The 25,075-nt window shown below is 45.5% G+C and overlaps 1 protein-coding gene and 1 long non-coding RNA gene across 15 annotated transcripts in view; one reads left to right on the top strand and one right to left on the bottom strand.

The window, feature by feature from the left end:
* AHI1 (Abelson helper integration site 1) overlaps positions 1 to 19,991 on the bottom strand; it is a 274,949-nt gene extending 254,958 nt beyond the window's left edge. For 3 of the 5 annotated variants that reach the window (XM_083176644.1, XM_083176648.1, XM_083176646.1), the window contains exons 1-3: positions 19,705 to 19,846; positions 11,170 to 11,240; positions 5,653 to 5,774 (exon numbers count right to left, since the gene is read on the bottom strand). In XM_083176644.1, the coding sequence (XP_083032770.1) occupies positions 5,653 to 5,774; positions 11,170 to 11,227 (180 nt within the window). In that variant the 5' untranslated portion in view covers positions 11,228 to 11,240; positions 19,705 to 19,846. Of the gene's footprint in view, positions 1 to 5,652; positions 5,775 to 11,169; positions 11,241 to 19,704; positions 19,847 to 19,911 lie in introns of those variants that run through there. The other 2 variants (XM_083176645.1, XM_083176647.1) reach the window with 2 other exon arrangements.
* Positions 19,591 to 25,075, top strand: part of LOC146063840 (uncharacterized) — a 51,613-nt gene continuing 46,128 nt past the window's right edge. For 8 of the 10 annotated variants that reach the window (XR_014471692.1, XR_014471690.1, XR_014471697.1 and 5 more), the window contains exons 1-2: positions 19,591 to 20,661; positions 23,515 to 23,624. This is a non-coding gene — a long non-coding RNA (uncharacterized LOC146063840). The remainder of the gene's footprint in view (positions 20,662 to 23,514; positions 23,625 to 25,075) is intronic. The other 2 variants (XR_014471693.1, XR_014471689.1) reach the window with 1 other exon arrangement.

Below are 25,075 nucleotides of genomic sequence, written 5' to 3'. Positions count from 1 at the left end.
GTGCAGACTGTAACTCACTAAAGTATCACTAAAATACAAACAAATACTTACTATGGACATGTACAGTGTGGACTACTACAATGTATGCACAAATAACTACCTAAATCCCTAGCAGGGAATAGTGCCAAGAGAATAGTTGCTATACAGAACAATAGTTTGTGCAAGGTTTAAAACAACCAGAAAAAAATCCCAGCCTTGCTTATCTCTGTGTGCTTCCAACAAGTAGTCCTCCAGCAGTAGTTACTGTCTGAAAAGGTTTTCCAGTTTAAAAGTATTATTCTAAAAGTGGAAGTAGCTAACATAGCAGTGGGTAGAAACAAAAATAGGGCCAAAATCGACCCAAAAAGTGTGTGAAGCTTAAAAACAACACCAATATTGTCTAGTACGAAGATCTGTTTTTTTATGGTGGGGCTAAAAATAGGATTTATGGTCTTACCTTGATAAATCCCTTTCTTTGAGTCCATAGGGGGCACAGGAGTTCACGCTGGGTATGAGAGGTGAGGTAGCAGAGCGTGCACCAAAGGGTTACAAAAATGTACCCAGCATGCTCCCTGCCTCCCTTCTCCCTCATAACCCGCCCCCTGACCCTGGGTCACCAGTTTCGTTAGCAAGCCAAAGGTAGGAGCAGAGCCAGAGAAGAAGGAAGAGCAAACGCACACCCACATAGCATACAGGCCCTAAAGCCATGGAACTTTCCTACATAGGAAGCCCCGCTACCAGGTGCGTCTGGGAGGGCGTCCTGTGCCCCCTATGGACTCAAAGAAAGGGATTTATCAAGGTAAGACCATAAATCCTATTTTCTTTTCCGTCCACTAGGGGGCACAGGAGTTCACGCTGGGACGTCCTAAAGCTGTCCCCTCACGGGTGGGGGGCGCTCCTGGACTGCGGAAAGCACATGTCTACCAAACTGTGCATTAGCCGATGCAAAGGTATCAAATGCATAAAACTTGATAAAGGTCTGGGAAGAGGACCAAGTAGCCGCCTTACAGAGCTGTTCAGCCGAGGCGCCTCGATTAGCGGCCCAGGATGTACCCACAGACCTGGTAGAATGTGCAGTAATCCCCTCCGGGGGAGTAATCAGTGCGGAAAGATACGCTTGGCGAACCACTGATCTGAGCCATCTCGCCAAGGACTGTTTGGAAGCGGGCCAGCCCCTCTTATTGGTCCATGAAGCACAAACAGTGAACCCGACTTACAAGTTGACTTAGTCCTGCGAAGATAAATCTGCAACGCACGGACTACATCAAGAGAAGCTTCAGCTTCAGAAGAACCTGAAAAAGAAGGCACCACTATTTCCTGGTTAAGGTGAAACTCAGACACCACCTTTGGAAGAAAATCCAGTTTGGTACAAAGAACCGCCCTGTCCGGGTGAAATACCAGAAAAGACGGTTTCCATGATAATGCACTCATGTCAGACCCCCTTCGTGCTGAGGAAATAGCCAACAAGAAGCCACCTTCCAGGATAGCCATTTCAGATCCACCTCCTCCAGAGGCTCGAAAGGAGACGATTGAAGGGCCCGGAAAACTTCTAAAGAGGGACACCTCAACAGCCAGCCCGTCAAAGCCAGGCGACTCAAGTCCGGGTGTCGGAATGGCCCCTGTGAAATTAGGTCTGGACGCAGAGGTAGACTCAGAGGAGAGGCTACCAACAGGTTCCATAGATCCGCGTACCAACCTCGACGGGGCCAATCTGGGGCCAAACTGGGGCCATGGTATGGGCAGATAAACTCAACAATTCAGCAAGCTGAAAAGGAGACACCGTATATTCAAAGCCAATACTATGAATGGTGACAGTGTTTCAAACTTTCATCTCTTCCAATGATATTGGAAGGAAGACAGCATCAGAGTACCAGCCGCAGGAGAGGATAAATACCACAAACACCAGGCTCCAGAAGCAGGGTGTGGGGGAGAATCCCAGCAGCCTCCATCTCTAAACCCAGCAAGTACCAGAATGGCTGCTGATTAGGACCTTAATGAGGAGCTGGGACACCTGGGGCAAAAATATATATTTTTTTGGATTGTGGGAGGAAACCGGAGTACCCGGAGGAAACCCACTCAAGTACGGGGAGAATATACAAACTCCGCACAGTTAGGAACAGGGTGGGAATCGAACCCAGGACCTCAGTGCTGTGAGGCAGTAATGCTAACCATTACACCCTCCGTACTCCTACAGCACCTGGTGTTCCTATGTGGTCACCCACTCAAGTACTAACCAGGCCCAATATACAGCATTAGCTGTAGATCCCAGGCTGTCTTCAAGCTTCCAATGATATTGGAAATAAGACATCCGCAGAGCTCAACAATCCAGCCAGCAGCAGGAGAGGAGAAATACCACACACACACACACACACCAGGCTCCAGGAGCAGGGTGTGGGGGAGAATCCCAGTAGCCTCCGTCTCTAAACCCAGCAAGTGCCAGAATGGCTGCTGATTAGGACCTTAATGAGGAGCTGGGACACCTGGGGCAATCCTACATCACCTGGTGTTCCTATGTGGTCACCCACTCAAGTACTAACCAGGCCCAATATACAGCATTAGCTGTAGATCCCAGGCTGTCTTCAAGCTTCCAATGGTATTGGAAATAAGACATCCGCAGAGCTCAACAATCCAGCCAGCAGCAGGAGAGGAGAAATACCACACACACACACACACCAGGCTCCAGGAGCAGGGTGTGGGGGAGAATCCCAGCAGCCTCCGTCTTTAAACCCAGCAAGTGCCAGAATGGCTGCTGATTAGGACCTTAATGAGGAGCTGGGACACCTTGGAAAGAAGACATCAGCAGAGCTCAACAATCCAGCCAGCAGCAGGAGAGGAGAAATACTACACACACACCAGGCTTCCAGGAGCAGGGTGTGGGGGAGAATCCCAGCAACCTCCGTCTCTAAACCCAGCAAGTGCCAGAATGGCTGCTGATTAGGACCTAAACGAGGAGCTGGGACACCTGGGGCAATCAGAGAGCAAGCCTCAGCACTTCCCCAGGGGTGGGGGAGGGACTAACCTACAGCACCTGGTGTTCCTATGTGGTCTCCCACTCAAGTACTAACCAGGCCCAATATACAACATTTCCAATGTGTATGGCTGTAGGTTCCCAGGCTGTCTAACCTCCCCCTCAGGCATCAACCCCCGGGACATAGCCTGACTAATTGTCCCTGGTGATCTAGTGGAAAGGTGGAGCAATCCAGACCCCCACTGCCTGCCCCCCCCGCTGACTCCCATACAAATGGGGGGGGATCGCTGCTAGACGCGGCTCCCTGCAAGCAGGGAACCACCGATTACCTGCCCGGGGACGGAGTGCAGCATGCGGGAGCCTCCGAGAGAGGGTCCCGCGACGGAAGTCCCCAGCCCAGTCGCCAGCGATGCCGTCGCCGCCACCAAGTGATGGAGCTGCGCTGCCGGTGATTCACTACAAGAGCACCCGCCGCAGCAGCTCTAACCCATGGCTGTTCTAACAGCCGCGATAATGGTGCTGCTCTCTCCTTGGCACCAAAGAAAAAACTGGTGACCCAGGGTCAGGGAGCGGGTTATGAGGGAGAAGGGAGGCAGGGAGCATGCTGGGTACATTTTTGTAACCCTTTGGTGCACGCTCTGCTACCTCACCTCTCATACCCAGCGTGAACTTCTGTGCCCCCTAGTGGACGAAAAAGAAATAGCATTTGGAAGTGCCAGCTCTTAAAAATGATGTGGATCAGAAAGCTTTGGAGCATTTAATAGCCAATGACTCTGGAAGTCTGCTGAAATCAGCTACCAATAAAATTAACCATCTTATAGTAAGTGATTACAGACATCTTACTTTCTTCCATCTTTCAACTCCCCAGAATGATCTTGGTAAAAACTGGGGGAGCAGTTAGAACCAGCTAGAAAAATAGACTGAACCGGCTGGGGCCCCACTAGTATGCAGAGCCGAGAGAAAGGGGTAGGGGGTACAAATTGCCCAGGCCAAAGTCTGATGGAAGGGCCTTGTGGGGGCCCCGGGCCCCCTCCCCTTAAGTGACAGCAGCAGCTGCAGCTCTTCTCCTCTGCCCAGCACACACTGCTTTGTGCTGGGTTGCAGTGTGGCCATGGAGGTGCTTAAAATACAATATTTTCTCAGGATTTTTTTCTAAGAGTATAATGTGAATAATGTGAGGAGTAATGTACATAAGGTAAAGTGGTACTACTGTGTGATGTAATGTGAATAAGGGACACCAGCGCATGATATAATGTGAATGAAGTTGCACTACTGTGTAGCATAATTTGAATTGGGGGTGCTATTGTGTGGCCATGCCCCTTCCCAGCAAGAACACACCTCTGTTTGGGCTGCGCACCGAATATGTGCACTGTTTCTATTTATAATATTGAGGGTAGGAGCACCAAAATGATGACTGCTATGATGAGGGTTGATGGTGCTGGGAAAGGGGAGCAGGGTCAGAGGAGGAACTAGTGGCGGTGCTAGGGGGCACCAGCCAAAATCTTGCCTAGGGCGTCATTTAGCCTAGGGCCGGCTCTGCCAGTATGAATGCGTGCCCAGGGCCAGCTCTGCCATTAGGCAGCTTTAGGCAGCTGCCTAGGGCGCCAGGATCTGGGGGGGGGGGGGGGGGGGAGGGGGGGCGCCACCAAGTCTGCCTATCAAAAACATCAAGGATGTCTATGAGGAGAGGGAATATTTGCACATAGCGCTTTGCCTTTGCTCATAGATGCTTAAAGTGCATACATAATGGGTGTTTTTGCCCAACGTGTCTGCACAGCGTTGAGGGTGAATATCATTCAGTGCATACTGCGATTTTCGCCTGTCCAAGTGATTTTTGCTTGATGGACAGCTTTCCATAGCCGTACGCTATGTGCTGTACACACTGGGCGGGTTTTGAGCTGAAAGCTCAGTGTGTATGGGCTTTAATTCAGACTAGCCCAGTAACTCAACAAAGTTGGTGACTAATTGCATAAGCTTAGGAGAGTGGGGTTTTCAATCTCTAGCCTCTGACTGTCCCCACTCTGTTAATGCTTGCCATCTGTTGTCATAGACTACGCATCCAACAAAAAAGACTAAAAATAAATAAATGAAAGCTTAACTAAAAGCTAAGCTGTTACAGCGGGACTTTCTACTAAAGGCCACATACACATGCAGCCTCGTATGCAAAACCTAGGCAACTAACTGTTGGGTATCCATTTTGCATATGTTGTATCGTATGCAATCCCAGTCATGGCAGCGGTATATGACAGCCATAACAATAATCCTGATCCAATTCGATAGACACAGGAACCTGCATCGGATCGAAATCAGAGGAGAATCACATCAGTATGCCACTTTACATGAGATTTATCTGCCCGGTGGTTTGTGCGAAAAAGGGACAAAATCGCACTAGTGTATGGGCACATTAAGACACTAAAACAAAACTAATAAAGGTACAGTAGAAGGTGTTAAGCTGATAGAGATCATATAATTTGATTAGAGCACAGCTTCTCAAACACGGTCCTCAGGACCACACACGGTGCATGTTTTGCAGGTCTCCTCACAGAATCACAAGTGAAATAATTAGCTCCACCTGTGGATCTTTTAAAATGTGTCAATGAGTAATGAATGCACCTGTGCACCTGCTGGGTGACCTGGAAAACAAGTAGTGTGTGGGGTCCTGAGTACCGACATTGAGAACCCCTGGATTAGAGCAACAAACTTACTACATGTTCCTCTTGAGGTGGTCTTTTCTTCTTGGATTTTTTTTTTATTTCCGACAGGGCAACATATCTCTGGAATATCTCATCAAAATGTGCCTTTGTTCGTGCTTTTGCCTCACTCTCTGCTGCAAATACAGTATTAAATTGCAAAAATACAGTAAATTGCAAAAATTACAAATTGCACATGTAAGAAAATAATACTAAATCTGCCAAGATACACATACATTTCAATCACTCATTAAATAACAATATACAAATTCTAGGTTGATTTTTTTTGTTTTTAGGTATTGCTATAATTTATCATTTTGTGAGAAAAACTAATTTCGGTACTTGTTTACTAACAGGGCGCCAAGATTTCCTATGTATGCTCAGTAGTTAATTTATTCACTGCACCCTGAGTGAAATCGCATCGCATGGCCCTTTTTTGTGGCGTGAGATGGGAGATGAGATCTCAGTAGTTCATATGGTAAAACACCTAAAACAGCACCACTCTCCACGTCACCCTGAAGCGTGGCGAGCCCCGCGAGGGGCGGCGGAACGCATCCTTCAACCTTCTCATACCCCCACTATCCACGTCGGCGTGGAGTTGACTTCAATATAGTGTGACGAGTGCAGCGAGCCACCGAGCCCGAAGCGTGGCGAGCGCAGCGTGCCCCGCGTACGCTCGCAACGCTTCAGGCTCGGTGGCTCGCCACACTATATTAAAATCAACTCCACGCCAACGTGGATAGTGGGGGTATGAAAAGGTCGGAGGATGCATTCCACTGAGCTCGCCACGCTTTGGGGAGTGGTGCTGTTTAGGTGTTTTACCATATGAACTACTGAGATCTCATCTCGTCTTATCTGCGATGCGATTTCACTCAGGGTGCAGTGAATAAATTAACTACTGAGATCGCATCGCACACATCGCAAGGCACAAAAAGCCATGCAATGCGATTTCACTATGCAAAATAGCCCACTAAGCAAATAGCTTAGTGGGCGCCCTGCTAGGAAACAAGTACCCAAATTTTTTAATTGTCCACTGGTGATAAAGCGAGTGCAGAGGAGCGAGGTCATTTTACATTTTTATATGTTCTTGTCTATTTATTTATTAACAGTTTCTGGTATAGCGCACACATATTCCACATCACTTTACAGAGAATATTTGATCATTCACATCAGTCCCTGCACTAGTGGCGCTTACAATCTATATTCCCTACCACATGTACACGCACAAAGACATTCCAGGATTAATTTGTTGGGAGCCAATTAACCTACCAGTATATTTTTGGATTGTGGCAGGAAACCGGAGTACCCAGAGGATACCCACGTAAGTACAGGGAGAATATACAAACTCCGCACAGTTAGGGCCATGGTGGGAATGGAGCCCATGACCTCAGTGCTGTGAGGCAGTAATGCTAACCATCACACCATCAGTACTGCCCCCTCCCACCCTCTTATTTCCAATAACATACAGAGGACCTACACAGAAATGTAAGCATATAATGCTGTTTAACATTTTTCACATCATCTGTTTTTTATTTTTTATTAAGGCATGGTACAAGCCTGTCCAATTATACATTATGTGACTAATGTAGTGAACTTATATAGAGGATATTGAATAGATTAAGGCCAAAATACTTCTTTTTGAACCAGGTAAATTTGAAGAAACACAAGCACATCAGAGGTATGACAACAATTGTATATAGGGAAACGTTATAAGAGGAAAGAATCCCCAAGAAGAATGTAGTTGGTAGTGCTCCCTAGAGCAGTGGTTCCCAACCTAGGGTACTTGTACCCACTTGAATATAATATTGGTAATGGCGGAAGAAGTAGTCATCTCCCATTGTCGTAGAGATGAACCACATTGTTTTACTTCTGGTTCCGTCTGCAGCATCATCAGCATCTCCTTGTGCTCTTGGGAACCGCTGCCCTAGAGTCTGATGCAGACATACCAGTGGGAGGAAAGAAAAAGGCTCTTAATTCCCCAAAACACTTGTCTTACGAGGGACCTTAAGCAGCTTTGATTCCTTACCGACACCACTTGATTACTGTTATCTGTAGATAAAGGACTATTCCCAGTACCTAAACTCTCCCTGAATTCATCTGGGTGTGGAGCTTTCAGCTTTGTGGCTCCGACTCTATGGAACTTGCTGCCCCGCACAGTTTATGAGGCTCCTTAAGCAAGTATTTCTCTAATGTCTCTTTAGTTTCTAGAAAATATACAACCAAATTGCTTAGTTGCCTCTTCTGCAATATAAAGCACTTTATTATTTATTTAATTTTTAACAGGCTCTAATATGGCAGTCACATGAAATTCAGTGCGGGAACCCCGACCGGCGACTACAATACTGACATCAGAATCCCGACATCACTGGAGATGCCATTGCCGGAATCACGACAGCCTGATCATATGCATGCCAAGGCCTCAGAAGGGTTGGGGTATAAAAAGGGGGAATGTTTAGGGTTAGGCACTAAGGGGGGAGGGTTAGAGGTGTAGGAAGAGAAGGTAACACCTAACCAATATTTTATTCTCCCTCTATGGGTGTAGTGGGCACCCACGGAGGGAGAAAGTTTCGGGATTTCGGCGGTCGGGATTCCAGTGTCGGGATTCCGACAGCCGGGATCCCGACCGCCGGCAAATTGACTGCATCCCAAAGACACAATCAGATTCTGCTTATTCAAAAACATATAAGGAACTAGTAAGCCCGCTCAAAGCTAATGCTTCGAAAACTCGTAGATGTAGTTTCACTTGCAGCCAACAGATGGAAGTGTTTTGGAGTCGCACAGACACAAGACATATATATTATAGATGCCTATGTTCTATGGTTGACCACGCCTGTATCTATATTCAAAATGGACTATTAGTGTTTTCTTGAAAAACATTTAAGTGTAGCATTTCGTATGCAGATCCAGAACACAGAATATAGGCATGCTGCATATTTTATCATTGTTTTGCAAATAACACTCAGAAAAGGTTGCACAAAAAAGTGCTCGGTGCTACTGAGTCATGCCAGAGCATGGCGTGACTTGAAGGGGTGTTTAATGTGCAATGAGGCTAAACCTGCCTTATAATGCAGACAGAAAGGGATATACAACTATGATATGAGTATAGAGCCGCTGTCATCCCTGAGGGGAAAGACCCTCAGTGCATACCCACTGAGCAGCTTTCCCCCTGCCCGGCGCACAGCGCTATGCAAAGCCTTCCTCAAAGCCGCTTATCTGCTGCTAATACCAGCTGATGAGTGGCTTTCCCGGCGATGATGCGGGAGCGTGCATCACCGCTCATCGTCAGGCCATACACACTGGGCAGCTTTCAGCTAAAAGCCAATCAAACCTGCTGTTTTGAGCGGCTTTCAGCTTAAAATCGCCCAGTGTGTATGGGCCTTAAGTAGCGAGAAGACTATCACAGGTGCTACAGATTAGGCAGAACTGTAAATACACGCATAAAGAAACCCAATGTGAGACCTGTGGGACATAGGAATTACAGTAGATAGGACCCTAAGACAGGAGTGCTCATAAGGTTTTGTGGGGGGTTTTGATGAGATAGTGCAAGTAAAAATTGGGACATGTTCTAGCTTATATCTCACCTCTGAAGTGATGCTGAAAGTATGTCTGAAGTAGGGCCGTACGCCTATAGAGCACCATTGTTGGAACACCACATAGGAAAAGCTGCAAAATTCATGGGTTTTCGAAATACATTGCTTGCTGCAGTTAATATACCCGTAAGTTTACAATAATGAACCATTTCATGAACTAAAATAGGCCTAATAATAATACCACGCAGATGTGTCCACATACATCTAGCCTTCTTTGCTGTTTAACAGACTTTTTCTGCTAAATAGCATCTTATTTGGAAAACGGAGAGCCCAAGACACACAAGCTACTGATTAAAATATGAGGCATACGAAAAACTATGTTATACTATGTTACACAGGAAAATGCTGCAAAGTTTAATTTCTTATGCACATACAGTGGCAGGCACACACTGAATATACACATGCCTAGTGTTCATTCTAGCACCCGATATCTTTGAAAATCCATGCAGTTCCTCTTCCCTGCCTGTGGTGTCGCTGTCTGCTGTGGTGTTTCTAGCAGTGTGGTCTGTCTATATCAGCACTGATAAGCAAACCATACCTGTGCTAGAAACACCACAGCAGACAGCGACACCCCAGGCAGGGAAGAGGAACTGCATGGGTTTTCATAGATAGCGGATGCTTAAATGAACACTACATGCCTCATTTTTAATTAACAGAAGCTTGTGCTTCCCATTTGTTCCATTTCCCAAATACGATGCTATTTAATAGAAAATGCAAAAAATTATGCGCAATAGAGGTCTTGCGTTATGTATAATGCCCCTTATATCCCATGGAGGAAACATGTATCATCTGTATATGGTACACTCACAATGACGTAACACAGAACATTGGGGCAGATGTATTAAGCCTTAGCCAGAGATAAATGCAGGGCTTGACAATTTTAGAAAAAAATCTAGGAGCCAGGATGAAAGTGTAGGAGCCAGAAAAAAAATAGTGAAAGTGTGCGCCAAAAAGTAACATCATAATGCCTATTACACATGTCACATACCCATTACAGAGCACCTCAGAGTAGGTGCAGTGTCACCACAGAGTCAACTCATCTGTTGAAAAATCCGGATCCCCAACAGATGTGGATACTCCTGTGTACACTTACCTTCTTCTCAATGAGTCCAAAAGCAGGTGGAAACACTAGTCAGAAGTCAACATGTTTCGAGATGTTCTCTTCCTCAAGACTCTCCTTCTTTTGGACTCATTGAGAAGGAGGTAAGAGTACACAGGAGTATCCACATCTGTTGGGGATCCGGATTTTGCAACAGATGAGTTGACTCTGTGGTGACACTGCACCTACTCTGAGGACTCAGCAGCCTTTTCAAGTTTTTATTAATTTATGTAAATTTTGTATGTGTGAGTGGAAAACCCCTTTTTAATGTGGAATAAAGAAGTATAAAGAAACTGCTATAGGTGTGAAGTCTCCTATTCTACCGTGAGTAAGGGTACGCCACCCCATCTTTTAAAGAAACCGTTATATGCTTTTATAAACATTTGCAATAGTGAGTCCTGGTACGCCTGAGTTGACCCACTTATATTAAATATTTGGATTGGATAACTACCACCCTACATATTTGTTTGTTTTTCTCTTGTTTTTTTCCGACATCTATTTGAAACCCCGAGCAAAAGATTGGGAGAAGTCGGATCCTATTGAGAACCAACTACTGGAAAAACTATAGGAGGAAAGTATTCTCCGTATATATATTATCTAGTGTGTCCAGAAAGGGAGCGCTTATGTTTGGAGTATAAATTATTTTTATATACACAGCCTGTAACATGGCAGTTAGGAGGTGATTGGCTGTACGTTTATCTCTCTTTATCATCCTTGCATTTATCTCTTGTTAAAGCTTAATACATCTGCCCCATTGTTACTTGATACAAGCGAGATATTCCAATCTACTGAATAATTTTATGATGAAAGAAAAGTAAGAAGTATTAATGGGAAATGTTTCACCTGCAGGCATTTTCTGTGCAAGATCCAATGAAGGTTTTAAGGAGCCAGATGTATTCATATTTTGAAGTCACCTGTTAAATTATGGATATCATCAACATTATGGATAATTCTGGTAAATGTATTACAATTCTTACAAAGTTTTTTAACTTTCATTTTAACTTAGAAAGGTGACAAAACATACATGTTACTTGTATTTTTCAATTAATTTAAATAGTATACATAAAAGTTGCAATAATGCAAAATTCCCAACAGAAGTGTTTCTTTTTGTATCTTGTAGCTTTTGTCTCCTCACGAATAGCAACAATGACCCAGAGAAATATTTTCCTCTCCCACACAATTGAAACATTCTCCCATCCTTTTTCACACCTCCAACAGCAAAACATACACCTATCTCCTTTTGTTTCCTGCAGCAACACATTCTGCCAGCATGTTATGCAGTATGGAGATACAGTAGATAGATAGAATCTGTTTTCAAGACCATAGCATGTGAACTTCTAAAAAGGTAGAATTATACTCACCGATAATTCCTTTTCTTCCTAGAGATCCCATGGCAGCCAAGACCTTGGGATTTCATCCCTCTCCCCTTCAGATAGACAGGTTGTTTTTTTCTAGGACCTCCCCCTTCCTGTATAAATGGACTCTCCACCCCTTCCTCCTTGTCTTTTTGAGTGTCTCCTTTCTTAGGTCCTGAAAAAAACACAAGGGGCGGGCAACTAATGGCTGCCATGGGATCTCTAGGAAGAAAAGGAATTATCGGTGAGTATAATTCTACCTTTCTTCTACGATCCCCATGGCAGCCAAGACCTTGGGACAATATACCAAAGCAGAAAGAGGGAGGGACACAATACATGCCAGAAAAAATATATATTTAATCAATCAGAGCACTGTTAAGAACTCGCTCTCCAAAACATGATTTTGACACATCCAGCGCATAATGCCTGGAGAAAGTGTGCATCGACTTCCAGGTAGCTGCATTACAGATATCTTTAATCGAGGTTTGAGCCTTTTTCGCCCACGACGTCGCCATGGCCCTAGTGGAGTGTGCCTTTATAACAGCTGGAACCTCCTGACCTTCCTGTTGGTAAACATAAGTAATAAGATCACGAATCCATCTCGCCATCGTCTGCTTGGAAGGTGACATCCCTTTCCTTGGACCATCGGAGATCACAAATAAATTTTTCGATTTTCTTATATCCGCCAGTCTCTGTAAGTACATAGTGATACCTCTCACTAAGTCCAGAGTATGCAACTCTTCCTCTATTTCCCCTTTAGGATCTGGATAGAACGAAGGAAGAGTAATCTCCTGATTAAGGTGAAAAGTACTGACGACTTTCGGTAGGAAATCAGGATGAGTCCTCAGAACCACCTTATCTGGAAATATCTTCAGGTATGGTTCTTCGATGTACAACGCCTGAAGCTCGCTGATCCTTCTTGCGGAAGTGACCGCCACTAAAAACAGAATTTTCCAATTCATATATTTCAGCGAGATTTCATTCAAAGGCTCAAATGGGTGTTTTGTCAGTGCTTTTAGCAACAAGTTCAGATCCCACGGAGCTACCAGCGACCTGAGTGTTGGTCTCATTCTTTTTACTGCGTTGCAGAATCTCTTTATAAGGTCGTCTTCTGACAACTTCCTACTTAGTAGTACACTCAACGCTGATATTTGGACTCTCAGCGTAGAGTTGGCTAAGCCCGACTCGTATCCTAAATACAGGAACTGTAGTACTTAGGCCGTAGATGAGAGAGTAATGTCCACATCCGAACCTCTCCATCGAATGAAAGCCTGCCACACTCTATAGTAGACTAACGATGAAACCTCTTTCCTTGCATTAAGAAGTAGTCTTACTACTTGGTCTGACAAACCTTGACTCTTCAATATCCCCCTCTCAATCTCCATGCCTTTAGCGATAGTATCTCTGGATTTGGATGTACTATTGGTCCTTGATGTAAGAGCCCCGGAATGATGGGTAGCTTCCAGGGTTCCTGTATGGCCAACTTCAGGACTGTCGGAAACCACGATCTCCTCGGCCAAAAGGGAAGTATCATAATCACTTCGACCTGATCCTCTATGACTTTCTTCAGGACCCTGTGAATTAGAGGGAACGGAGGGAATATGTAACCCAGTCGACATGTCCAACGTACTGAAAACGCGTCTACTGCAGAGGTCTGGTAGAGATAGTATCTTGAGAAGAATGTTTCGACCTTCCTGTTGGAGGATGTGGCCATCAGGTCTATGTCTGGCAGGCCGAATCTTCTCACGATTTCTTGGAATATCGCCACATTCAGTTCCCATTCTCCTGGCGAGATCTCTGTTCTGCTCAAGAAGTCTGCTAGGACATTGTCCTTTCCGGGCACGAATACCGCTGTTAGTGACGGAACGTTTTCTACCGCCCATACCATAATCTTTGTGATTATCGTCATTAAGCCTCTGCTCTTTGTACCACCTTGGTGGTTGAGATGTGCCACCACCGTGGTATTGTCTGAGAATATTCTTAAGTGATTTCCTTTTCTTCTCTCTTGGAAATAATTGATCGTCCTCCAGACAGCTTCTGTCTCCCTCCAATTGGACGACTTCTGACTCTCCTTCTTTGACCAGACTCCTTGAGTCGTCAGACTGGTCATATGGGCTCCCCAGCCCAGCGAACTTGCATCCGTAGTGACTACCAGAAACTGCGGGAGCCTCAAGGACGTTGCTCTCCTTAGTAGCTCTGCACTCGTCCACCACGTAAGAGAATCTTTCACTTGAAAGGAAAGCTTGATCTTCGTATCTGGATCTGTCTTTCTCTTTATATACGGGAGAATTGCCCACTGCAGAGATCTGAGTTTCCAGTGAGCCCAGGGTACTGTCCCAATGGCTGACATCATCATCCCCAGAAGCCTCAAACATGCCTTTAACTGCACTTCTCTTGCCAGTCTTATGCTTCTGGAGTTTGACCGGATCCTTTGACACCTTTCCTCTGACAATCTCACCTCGAATCTTTCGGTGTCTATGAGCAATCCCAGGAACTGGATTAATGTTGATGGTTCTAGTTGACTCTTTTGATAATTTACTATCCATCCGTGCTCCTCCAAGATTCTTATCACGGTAGCCAGATCTTGCAACAGTTTTGTTCTTGATGACGCTGCTATCAACAGGTCGTCTAGATATGGCCAAATCCGAATGTTCTGCATCCTTATATATGCAATCAGTGTGACTAAAACTTTTGTGAAGACTCGTGGCGAACTGGTCAGACCGAATGGAAGACAGGTAAATTGGAGATGCTCTCCCATCACACAGAACCTTAGAAATCTTTTGTCCTGACCCCTGACTGGTATGTGGTAGTATGCATCCTTGAGGTCTAGGGAAACTAGGAAGTCCCCTTCCTCTATTCCCGCTAGTATGGACTTCTGAGTCTCCATTCTGAACTTCTTTACTTCTACATGAGAATTCAATCTCTTTAGGTCCAAGATCATACGATAACCTCCTGTGTTTTTCTTCACCAGGAAGACATTCGAGTAGAACCCCTTCGCCTTCTGATGAGGTGTTACTGGTTCTACAGCCTTGATCTTTTTCAACTGGGAAATAATGCTTTTTAATTCTTTCCTTTCGGATGGATTCTTTGGGTTTTTTGATATCCGAAAATAATCTCTTTCCGGAACTCGTCTGAACTCTATGGCATAACCTTCCTGAATTATTCTCAGCACCCATCTGTCCCGAATGGTGTTTCTCCAACTGAGGATGAATATAGACAGACGTGCTCCCACACAATGACCGCTGTGATTGTCATTGCCTATAACCTCTTCTGAAGTTCTGCCGAAAGGACTGCTTAGACGACTGAAAAGAACCTCTTTGATTGTAAGGCCTCTGGTTATAGGGTCTTCCTGGCCTGTAGCTTCTGGAAGCTCTGTACTGTTGCTTGGAGGAGTCCTGAGACTGATATCTTGCCTTCTTTTCTTGTGGAAGCCTAAGGGACTTTCCACCCGTGATCCTATGGATTAAAGCATCCAGTTTTGAGCCAAATAACTGGGACCCCTCGAAGGGAAGGGACACCAAGCGATTTTTAGAATGGGCGTCTGCCGCCCACGATCTCAGCCATAACGCTCTTCTCGCTGAAACTCCAGCCGCCATCGCCCTTGCCGAAAAAGATATTGTATCCAGCGAGGCCTCGCAGATAAACTCGATAGCCTTCTGCATCGTCTCCAAGTTCTTTAGCAGATATTGCCTTGAGATCTTATCTTCAACATCGCTATGTAGCGACGTCCCCCAGAGCCTCAACGCCCTTGCCACTGAGGCCACCGAGACTCCGGACTTCAAGGACACTGCTGCGGAAAAATGTAGCTTCCTAAGGGACCCTTCCATTCTTCTGTCCATAGAATCTTTGAAAGAAGCCCCGTCTTCTAGTGGAATCGTAGTTCTTGAAGTCAACTCTGCCACTGCGGCATCGACCTTGGACAAGTCACACCATTTCAGAAACAGTTCATCTTTCAAAGGATACATCCGCTCGACTCTGGCCAGTTTCCCTTGCCTTTTGTCAAGATTGGACCATTCTTTCGATATCAGGTCTTTCATCACCTGATGAACCGGGAAGTGCCGATTCTTCTTTGATCTATCCTCAAACAATATATTTTCTCCACCTTCTGGGGCAGCTGGCTCTTTCACATTCATAGTCTTATATATAGCCTTTAATATCTTTTCTACATTGTCAAAGTTAAAGACCCTAGTCTCTTCCTTGATCTCTCCTTCTTCTGCCGAAGCATCTTCCACTTCTACTACTAACTCCTCTGATGAGGCATTATCCTCGCTAAAGTCAGTTTGATCCCTGGATCTCTTGTTCCCTTGGTTAGAGTCTATATATTCCTCCTTGGACACGAAGGATTTCTTCATCCAATCCATGAGATCCTGAATCATTTTGGGCTGCACCACAGTCGGCGAAGTGTTAGTCTCACACTTCCCACACAACGTTTTCCCTTGCACGCTAGGAAAGGCTGTATCACAGACCATACAAATAGCCTCAAGGTTATTTTTCTTAGACGTTTTCTTTCTCGGAACTGTATCAGGCTCCTTAAAAGGCACACTATAAAAAATCCAACGAGAAGAAAATATATATATTTTTTTTTTTTTCTTGATATTTCTAAAAAATAAAAATAAATAAAGCTAGTCTATCTAATTCATCAAAAACTTTCTGGAGCTTACCTCGCAGGGGCATTATCAGTTATTTGGGGGGCAGTCAAATCCATAGCAGAAGCAGCAGCAAACCTGCATGATCCATATACATATTTTAGCATCATGATATTAGTCCATAAGGCAGCAAAGAACACCAGAAAAAACTGGACTTAAAACTTTCATACCTTAGAAAAGACTTCTGTTCGTTTCTAGCAGCAGGACAGCACACACCACTCACCCAGACCACTGCTGGGCTTTAAATAGCTGACCAACTTCGAAAAAGGGCGCCAAATCCCGCACAGCCCCGCTGCCTTGTGGGAACTGTAGTCCGTCTGGCGCTGACCTCTTCTTTAGTAATGCTGCGCCTTCCACTTATACCGCAACACTTCATCCCCCCTGCTAACTTAAGAGTTAGCTTTCAATACCTCCGCGTCTTGCACGGAGGACGCGATGTTCTCGCCTGCCGCCGGGGATTCTGGGGCTTGTAGTCTCTTCAGCCGCCCGCCGGAAACGCGCGTCTAAGCGCACTGTATTGTGGTCTTTGTAGTTTGCCGTCCGCCCGCCGGAGCGTGCTGCGTCTGTGTCTGGAGACAGGAGGTAATCAGCCAGCGCTCTATCCTGCTCCACGCTGCTCTGCCAGCGTCTCCTGCGGCCTTACAACCTCCTGAATGCCGCTCCGAGACCCCTGAGCTGATCCACATCACCTCTCAGGTACCTATATATTTCATGGGCAGATAACACCTTCATAAGGCCACGCTCCCAAACTGCACTTCCCCATGTAATGAACCCCTGCACTATAGCAAGCTCCACTGAAAAATAAACAAACCTATTCTCCCTAGTCTAACTGAAAAACTAGGAGACAGGAAAAAAAGACAAGGAGGAAGGGGTGGAGAGTCCATTTATACAGGAAGGGGGAGGTCCTAGAAAAAAACAACCTGTCTATCTGAAGGGGAGAGGGATGAAATCCCAAGGTCTTGGCTGCCATGGGGATCGTAGAAGAAAAGGCAATTCAGCAAATTGCATTTAATTCAATTACAGGTAAAGGGTAAAATTTCCTCAGCAACTGCACCGCATTTCGGACCATTAGCCCAGTTGAATGTGACATTTATTCAAAATTGCTCACTACCCTAAAGTGGTGGAGAACATTTATGCCTGAGATTTGGCTGCTATAAAGCAGAGCTATTACGGTGCTGATTTGGCCAATAGATGACTGGAACTGAATTACCCCCAAAATGTACTACTTTAGCTGGCAACTAATCACTCTGTAAATCAATATCAAATAGCAGAGCCAGGGCACATGGTTTATGCACACTGTACAGTGTGATGAAAGGAAATTTTGGTACCTGTGTAGTTTCATGGTTCCGTGCTACTTCCGGGTTCTACGCTCGCCACAAACTATGTTAAAAAAGTAACTTAACTCCATGCCAACATGGATAGTTCATACCCCCACTATCCATGTTGGCATGGAGTTGATTTTAAATAGCGTGGCGAGCGTAGCGAGCCATCGAGCCCGCAGCGTGGGCGAGCGAAGCCCGCCCCGCAAGGGGACTCAGACGCGCCATACTGGCGCCGTGAAACTACACAAGTACCAAAATTTATTTTAATATCATCATTAGTAAGAATTTTCTACTAGGAGACATCATTGACTTCTACCAGAGCGTAGAACAGCGCTTTTCATTGTGGAACCTATTACCCTTTTCACACCGCACAAATAACCTGGGTCCGACAGGTAACCCGGTAAGAGGTACACACGGGCCCAGGCTGGGCAATTTTGACTAAGCGATCTGGCTTAATCAAAATCAAGATGAAGCCAGCAGAGATACTGCTGCCATCCTCAGCCGCTTCAGTCCGTGTGTAAAGTCAAATACAGTGGATCAGATGTATTATAGCTATAACATCTTGTCCTCCGAAGCAGGGGTAGTATAAACTCTCCCTTTGGCAATGCACCCTCCTGCTGACAGCACATCAATTTATACTGAGCGTTGTCTCTGCCTGCCCAGCCTGCATTTTCTGAGAATGCCTGAGATCTACGCCGGCAACAAGGACAGTACTGTCCCTATTGTTGGGATAGGGCATCACCAAGCCGCAGCTGACAAAGTCGATAGCTGCAGGAGGTGGATTTGCCCTGCATAACGGCCGATATGAACACGTCATTTAGGACACACCGGACCATTCATACATGGGGGGGGGGGGGGTAGCGGTATCAGTGCACATAACATGCACTGATATACCTTTGTCGGTTAAGGCAACTTCATCCATCTGCCTCAGCGTGCAGCATCTAGTCGATATTGACTTGCCTGCACAGTCTATGTGGCCAGGTAATATCGATGCGTGGCGTCGCTATCACCTGGTCACATAGACTGTGGCCAGGTGACCACAGTTTACACATGTATGTGTAATGTATGTATGTATGTGGATAACGTTCTAGGCAACGTGAACTAGTCTAGGCCAGCAGTTCTCAAACTGTGGGTCCTGACCACCTCAGCATGGGGTCACGACTCCATGTTGCTGGCCATCAGACTAATGTGTTTGTTGAGGGGGGACAGGGGATAACTCATGAAATAAACACCCACTGCTTCCCTCTTCTATCCCCCTTTCCCATCCCCTCATTACCCATTGCCTCCATGTCACAATAGTGGTCACTTCACTTCACTAACCACACATGTGGTGGCCATTCTGTGGTAACTTGCTGGGGTCCTGGAATAATATTTATTGTCTGACGGTGTCCCAGAGCAAATAGTTTGAGAACCCCTGGTCTAGGCGAATTGCCCCGTGTGTGCACTGCTTTACAGTATATAGTGTTGCCTGCTGTCTACCATTACCACGTACTGTAGCTGACACTGTTCTGTAGCATCATGGGAAATGTCCTTTCTGTGCTGTATACTAATTTCTGTGTAGAACAGCCATTGGACAGTGGACACACATTACCCAGCCATTGTCAGGTATGAAGCGCAGAATAAAGTTGCTACATAAGCTCTGAACACATTACACGCTACCCTAGCATACAGGGACTTGCAGCAGGCCCTCTCACCCTCCTACGCTGCTGTGTGCAGGGCTACGTGGTACCTCTAGGACTGGGGTAGCCAACCCTAGTCCTCGAGAGCTACCAACAGTGCATGTTTTGCAGGTCTCCTCACAGAATCAAAAGTGAGCTAATTAGCTCCATCTGTGGAACTTTTAAAATGTGTCAGTGATTAATGTGTGCAGCAGCTAGGTTGTCTGGAAAATGTGAACTGTTGGTAGCTCTCGATGGCTAGGGTTGGCTACCACTGCTCTAGGAACTATTATGATTGCACAGGGCCAGCCGTGATTGTATACGGTGCAGTGCATAGGTGTGACGCAGCTGCGCCCGGGACAGGAACACGCTTATTAGAGCAGCACGCCCGACTCACCCGCCGTAATGAGCCGCAGCCATAGCACCGTAATGTCCCTGCCTGGCTGTGCTCAGTGCTAGGAGGGCACGGCCGCAGCAACACTCTGCAGTTACGTCCCATCTAGCACACAAACAACAGCTCCCCGGTTACCAACCCCAACCCCGCCCCCTGCCATCACCAAGGCAATAAGGCTGCCAATCACATGCGGAAGCAAGGAGCAAGGACCTGCGCAGCTGTGAGGGGCGGCGCCGTCTGTGTGTATAGTTCTATACACTATAGTGCACGATAGAGTAGCTGCAAATCTCCTCCTCAGCGATCAATTCGCTGGGTTCCGAAATACCGTCGCGGTAGTACCGCGATATTTCTCTCTGAAAGAGTTTTTTTTTCCCAAAGAACTTTATTAGTACTTTACATCGCCGGACAGACGATCACAGCAACAACGATAGGCATCAGCACCTCGAGACTACCATCATCATCATCGTCATCCTCTCGCGAGATTTCGCCGCCATTTCTACTTTCTGCTGCCGCTGCCGCCGTGCTTAAGGTTTCATTTCATTTACTGCCGGGTAGCGGAGAAGTCAACATCCGAGAGGTAGCAGCTGTGCAACGACAAGATTGGTGCCGGGCCCTGCTTTTGCGTCAGGGGGGCTTTTGTTTTCGCCGGAGGAGCGCGCTGGACTGTGCCGGTGAGAACCGTGAGACCGGGGAGCCTCTGCCCCGGAGACGGGGAGGTGATGGTGCCATTGCCGGTGCCACAGGAGCGGTGCTCGTCCCTCTCCTGCGAAACAAAGCTGGCTGTATCGGCGGACTGGAGCAATCACGCGGCAGCGGAGCTGAACGATAAGGCGACGTACGTGAGAGCGGGGCTTGCTGCACGCGGCTATGGACACGGGCCTGGTTGGAGGAAAGGTCGCCGCCACTGTATCTGCGCTCCGTGTCACAATTACGTTCAGATGTACCTGTGCCACTATCCCGGTAGGCAGGAAGAGTGCTATATATGCAGAACACATTATATGCTTTTCTCTTTAAGCTCCAAAACCCCGCTGTGATGGTTATGCTATATTAACAATTTTTTTTTATTCATGTTTTTTTTGTTACTACCGGCGTCTTCATGACTGACATGAACGTTCAGTTGTGTTGCTGCACTACCATTGCTCATACTGCCTTCACACTGCCAAATCTGGTCTGACCTGGTTGTTTTAAACGTTTCTTTAACCGGGTCAGAGCAAGTTTAACCCCATTCACACTGCATGTTGTAAACTGTATATTACTGGTTAATTACCGTTTTTGTACCTTTCACATTGAACCCGTTGTGAAAGGTACATGGTAATTAACCAGTAATATACCATGCAGTAGGCAGAGCGGGTTCAGGGGGTTGACCCGGGGGCCGCCGCAGCCACAGTTGTCGGTAAAGCAGCAGGTCCCCCCCCAGGATCCAGGCAGTGCGGTAGGCAGCAGGCGTGCATGGGTCACTAGGAGCTGCCCATTACATATGTGCATATGTAATGACTGGCTCCCGATTGTCAAATATTCACTGCGCTGGTAACCAGCTCAGTGCTAACTGCTGCATGATTCAAATATACCGGTACAGACCCGTTGACACTGCATAAAAATGGCTCTGAACCGTGTTGGACTCTGCTTTTTACTTGTTTGCAAGTACCGGTTATTTGTAACCGGTAAATGCAGACTGGTGCTTTCACACTGCAGCTCTAACCGGATTAAAAGGCAAAAAAAAAGGCAATATACCGATTAAAGGTGGCCATACACACGCAGATTTATCTTCAGATCTGGCTGGTTGGAACAAAAACATGGTTATGGATAAGAGCAAATGACAGTTGACCATTTGCTTGGAAATGCTGGAAAACTGACAAACTGTCACTCATCCATAGCCATGTTTTTGTTCCAACCAGCCAGATCTGAAGATAAATCTTACTAGTGTATGGGCACCTTAAGAGCTGTAGTGTGAAAGGGGTATCAGTGTAATGTAACGGTTCTCCCACCTGGGTGAAAGCAGTTGCAATCCTCTTAAACTGGTCACGCACTTGGTGATATATTGTTAACGACAAAGTAGACTATGTTAATGAGATATGTGTGTGTATATACTCATTTTAATATAAATAGCAAATAGTCCAGTGTGTACACCCCCCCATGCATTTACATGCTGTGCAATTTTGACTACTCAAAGATTGCATTGACTACTCAAAGACTGCATGTATGGCACGGGTACTGGGTAATGTCACTGACCGATATCTGTCATTTTGTGTGCTTTTATTTTTGACACCCGCAGTACCACCAATATACAGGGTGATTCAAAAGTTGCAGTATACCTTTCTGTTTCAAAAAATCAGGAATTTTATTCTGAAGGGCATGCTATTTTTATGCACATGAATATATATTTAATAAAAAAAAAAAATATTATAATTTCTTTTTTTACGCTGACCAGCCAGCAGGGGGCGCCAGAGCCGAGCCGCTCATTACATATTCATATATTCACTGCACCTGATCGTTACATATGCATCGGGTGTAGTGAATATACCCGGTCCCCTGCTGGCACCCCCGGGGGGCAGCCTGTGCTGCCTGGCACCCGGGGAGCCCACCTCCCCCCCAAATACGCTCTGGGGCAGGCAGGGAGACTTCCATCTCCCTGCCTGTCACCGTCCTCAGGCTCCCTGCGGCATTCGCCGCAGGAGCTCATATTCGCCGGTCAGGGGCAGCAAGCCCCTGACTCGTTGAATACCGGAGCCGGCGAGGCTCCGGAACGTAGCGACCAGTGGCTGCACGTCGCCGGTATTCAAATTGAATACCGCCCATGGTATGTACTGAACATGGGTGCCATCTTGAATCGGCCACCTTGAATTGAAGTCAGTTTTTTTTTTTCAAATGTTAAGGGGATGCCAAACCTCAATCTGCTGAATTGTGTATTGTTGCATATTTGAAATGGCAGTTATGGTTCAAAAGTTACAATACTTTTTGTGTTTCCGGTAACTGAAGATGGCTTCGGTTACCATAACTGCTTTTTCAAATTTACAGCAATAAACTTAATCAAATGCTTGTTTGGCATGTTACATGACCCCCTTTCCATTAAAAAAATGACACTGATGATTCTGGAAGGCAGATTTCAAGATAGAGCCCACCTCACAAATACCTTAATAGTGTTAATTTTTTTCTATATCCTGTCCTACCAAGGGTCTCTTGTTAGGTGCACTGCTAAGGAGTGTTGGTCATAGTGGTGCTGTTCATGTGACCCCTGTTGAAGTAAAGTGATGCTGCAAAGTGGCACAGAAGCCTTACAGGAGCTGATCCTTGGATAGTTGAGTATGTTCAGCAGTGGTGGAGGGTTTGTCGTGACAAGGAGTGGGTTGACAGCAGTACCTGCGATCTCTGGCGCATTCTGCAGAGAGCCAGCAATGTTGCAGAGCATTTTAGCAAGCTCTGACCATGCATGCAATGATTGATACGTACGTTTGATATAATCAATTGTCGCATTGCGAATTATATTGTCGCATTGCCTTATGCTATAAGGCTGATCCACAGATGTTGGATCATTTGATATATCGTATGTGGTCCTTTTGCATATATCACATGCCTTGCTTGGATGCGATACAACAGATAGCTTCTGCAGCCATTAAAACTCAGGCTTCGGTGCAATGCACACAGGACCTTGCATTTTTATCTATCACCCCCCCAATCGCATGTTTATCACCTAGTGTATGGGCACCTTTACTTTGATAGCACTCAAGTGTTTAATGGGAAGATTGCAATGATTCATTATTCTCCTAATCCAACAAGCAGTTCTCAGCTTATTGTACTATTGGATATCTATTATAGGTCAACACAAGCAAAAGGTCGACATATGTTTTCCCAAAATGTTCCCCATTTCACACTGCACCTCAACCCGGGTCCATACGTCGCCTACCCAGCAATTACCCAGGTCCAAGGTGAGAGGGAGTGATGTGAGAAATGTGTGGTGAAATGGGAATAATTGTACATATAACTAGTGTTTATTCTAGCACCCACTATCTTTGAAAACCCATGCAGTTCCTTTTCCCTGCCTGGGGTGTCGTTGTCTGCTGTGGTGTTTCTAGCAGAGGTTTACTTTGTATATCAGTGCTGATATACAGACCACACTGTGCTAAAATCACTACAGCAGACCGCAACACCTCAGGCAGGGAAGAGGAACTGCATGGGTTTTCAAAGATGGCGAGTGCTAGAATGAACCTACATCTATAGATTGTAAGCTTGTGAGCAGGGCCCTCCTACCTCCATGTCGGTTTGTATCTACCCAGTTTGTTTTATCACTGTTGTCTCCAATTGTAAAGCGCAACGTAATATGCTGCGCTATATAAGAAACTAAATAAATAACATTGTAAGTGTACTTCTAGAGACACACATTTTGTTTCTGTAGCTCTTGTGAGCTGTATATTGTAAAGCATTACTGGTTAGTAATTATTTGACAGTAATCCACATATTGCAGAAACAATTCTTCATTCATACACACAGGTCTGACCATTTCAAATACTGGGGCAAATGTATTAAGCCTGGATAAGAGCTAAAGTGAAATGAGATAAAGCTTTATTGCCCTTAACTTTATTTCCACTTTATCTCTTCTCCAGGCTTAATACATCTGCCCCATAATACTTTATAATCCACATGGACTCCAATTTGTAACGGTTAAGGGCAATTCCAAAGTAATGGATGTATCTCTCCAGATACAATGTTTGTGGTAAACATCTGGATTGCTACCAATTTATAATGTACATAAAATGACAGTACAGAACTGCCAAAGTAAATATGTTGTGAACAACAGCAAAGGAATTTTTAATCCTCTTATAAACCATTAGAGATCTGGTAGATATCATGCATTTACTCATATTTTTAACCAAAATATGAAAAAAAATACCCAAAAAAGGTAACACCAAATATGTGCCACATGTAAACTTTTACTAGCATAAAACCACTGATTATCAACATATAGCTTCTGACAATGTCCTCAACTTGTGTTTATATACTACAATAATCCAAGTTTCCTGCCCTTGTTTTCAGAAAACTGCAATAGATAATCAGTGGTCACAATCACTGTCTGCCTGATGATAACCATTACTGAAAAAAGACATGTCATGTGACAGTTACCAACCAAATTTTTTTTTAAATACTATAGACTGACTGATGCACTGGGAAATTTTCATGACCCATGTCCATTTTTTTTGTTGGAATTGCCCTTAAACATCCACGTGAACTCTGATTGGGCCCGAATGATAGTGAGGCTGTAGAGGATTTGACGATTCCCATGCTTAGGTGAAAAAGAAAAAATTAAACCTGTCTGTCTTTTTTCATCAACCTTTTGGTGTCTGTCTAGATATTGTGAGCTGATCCACACCCTATTTAAACA

Source organism: Crinia signifera, chromosome 3 (genome assembly GCF_055691185.1).
Source record: "Crinia signifera chromosome 3, ASM5569118v1, whole genome shotgun sequence".
NCBI lineage: Eukaryota > Metazoa > Chordata > Amphibia > Anura > Myobatrachidae > Crinia > Crinia signifera.
Note: the sequence above shows the minus strand (reverse complement) of the source record. Positions and strands in the feature narration are given on the sequence as shown.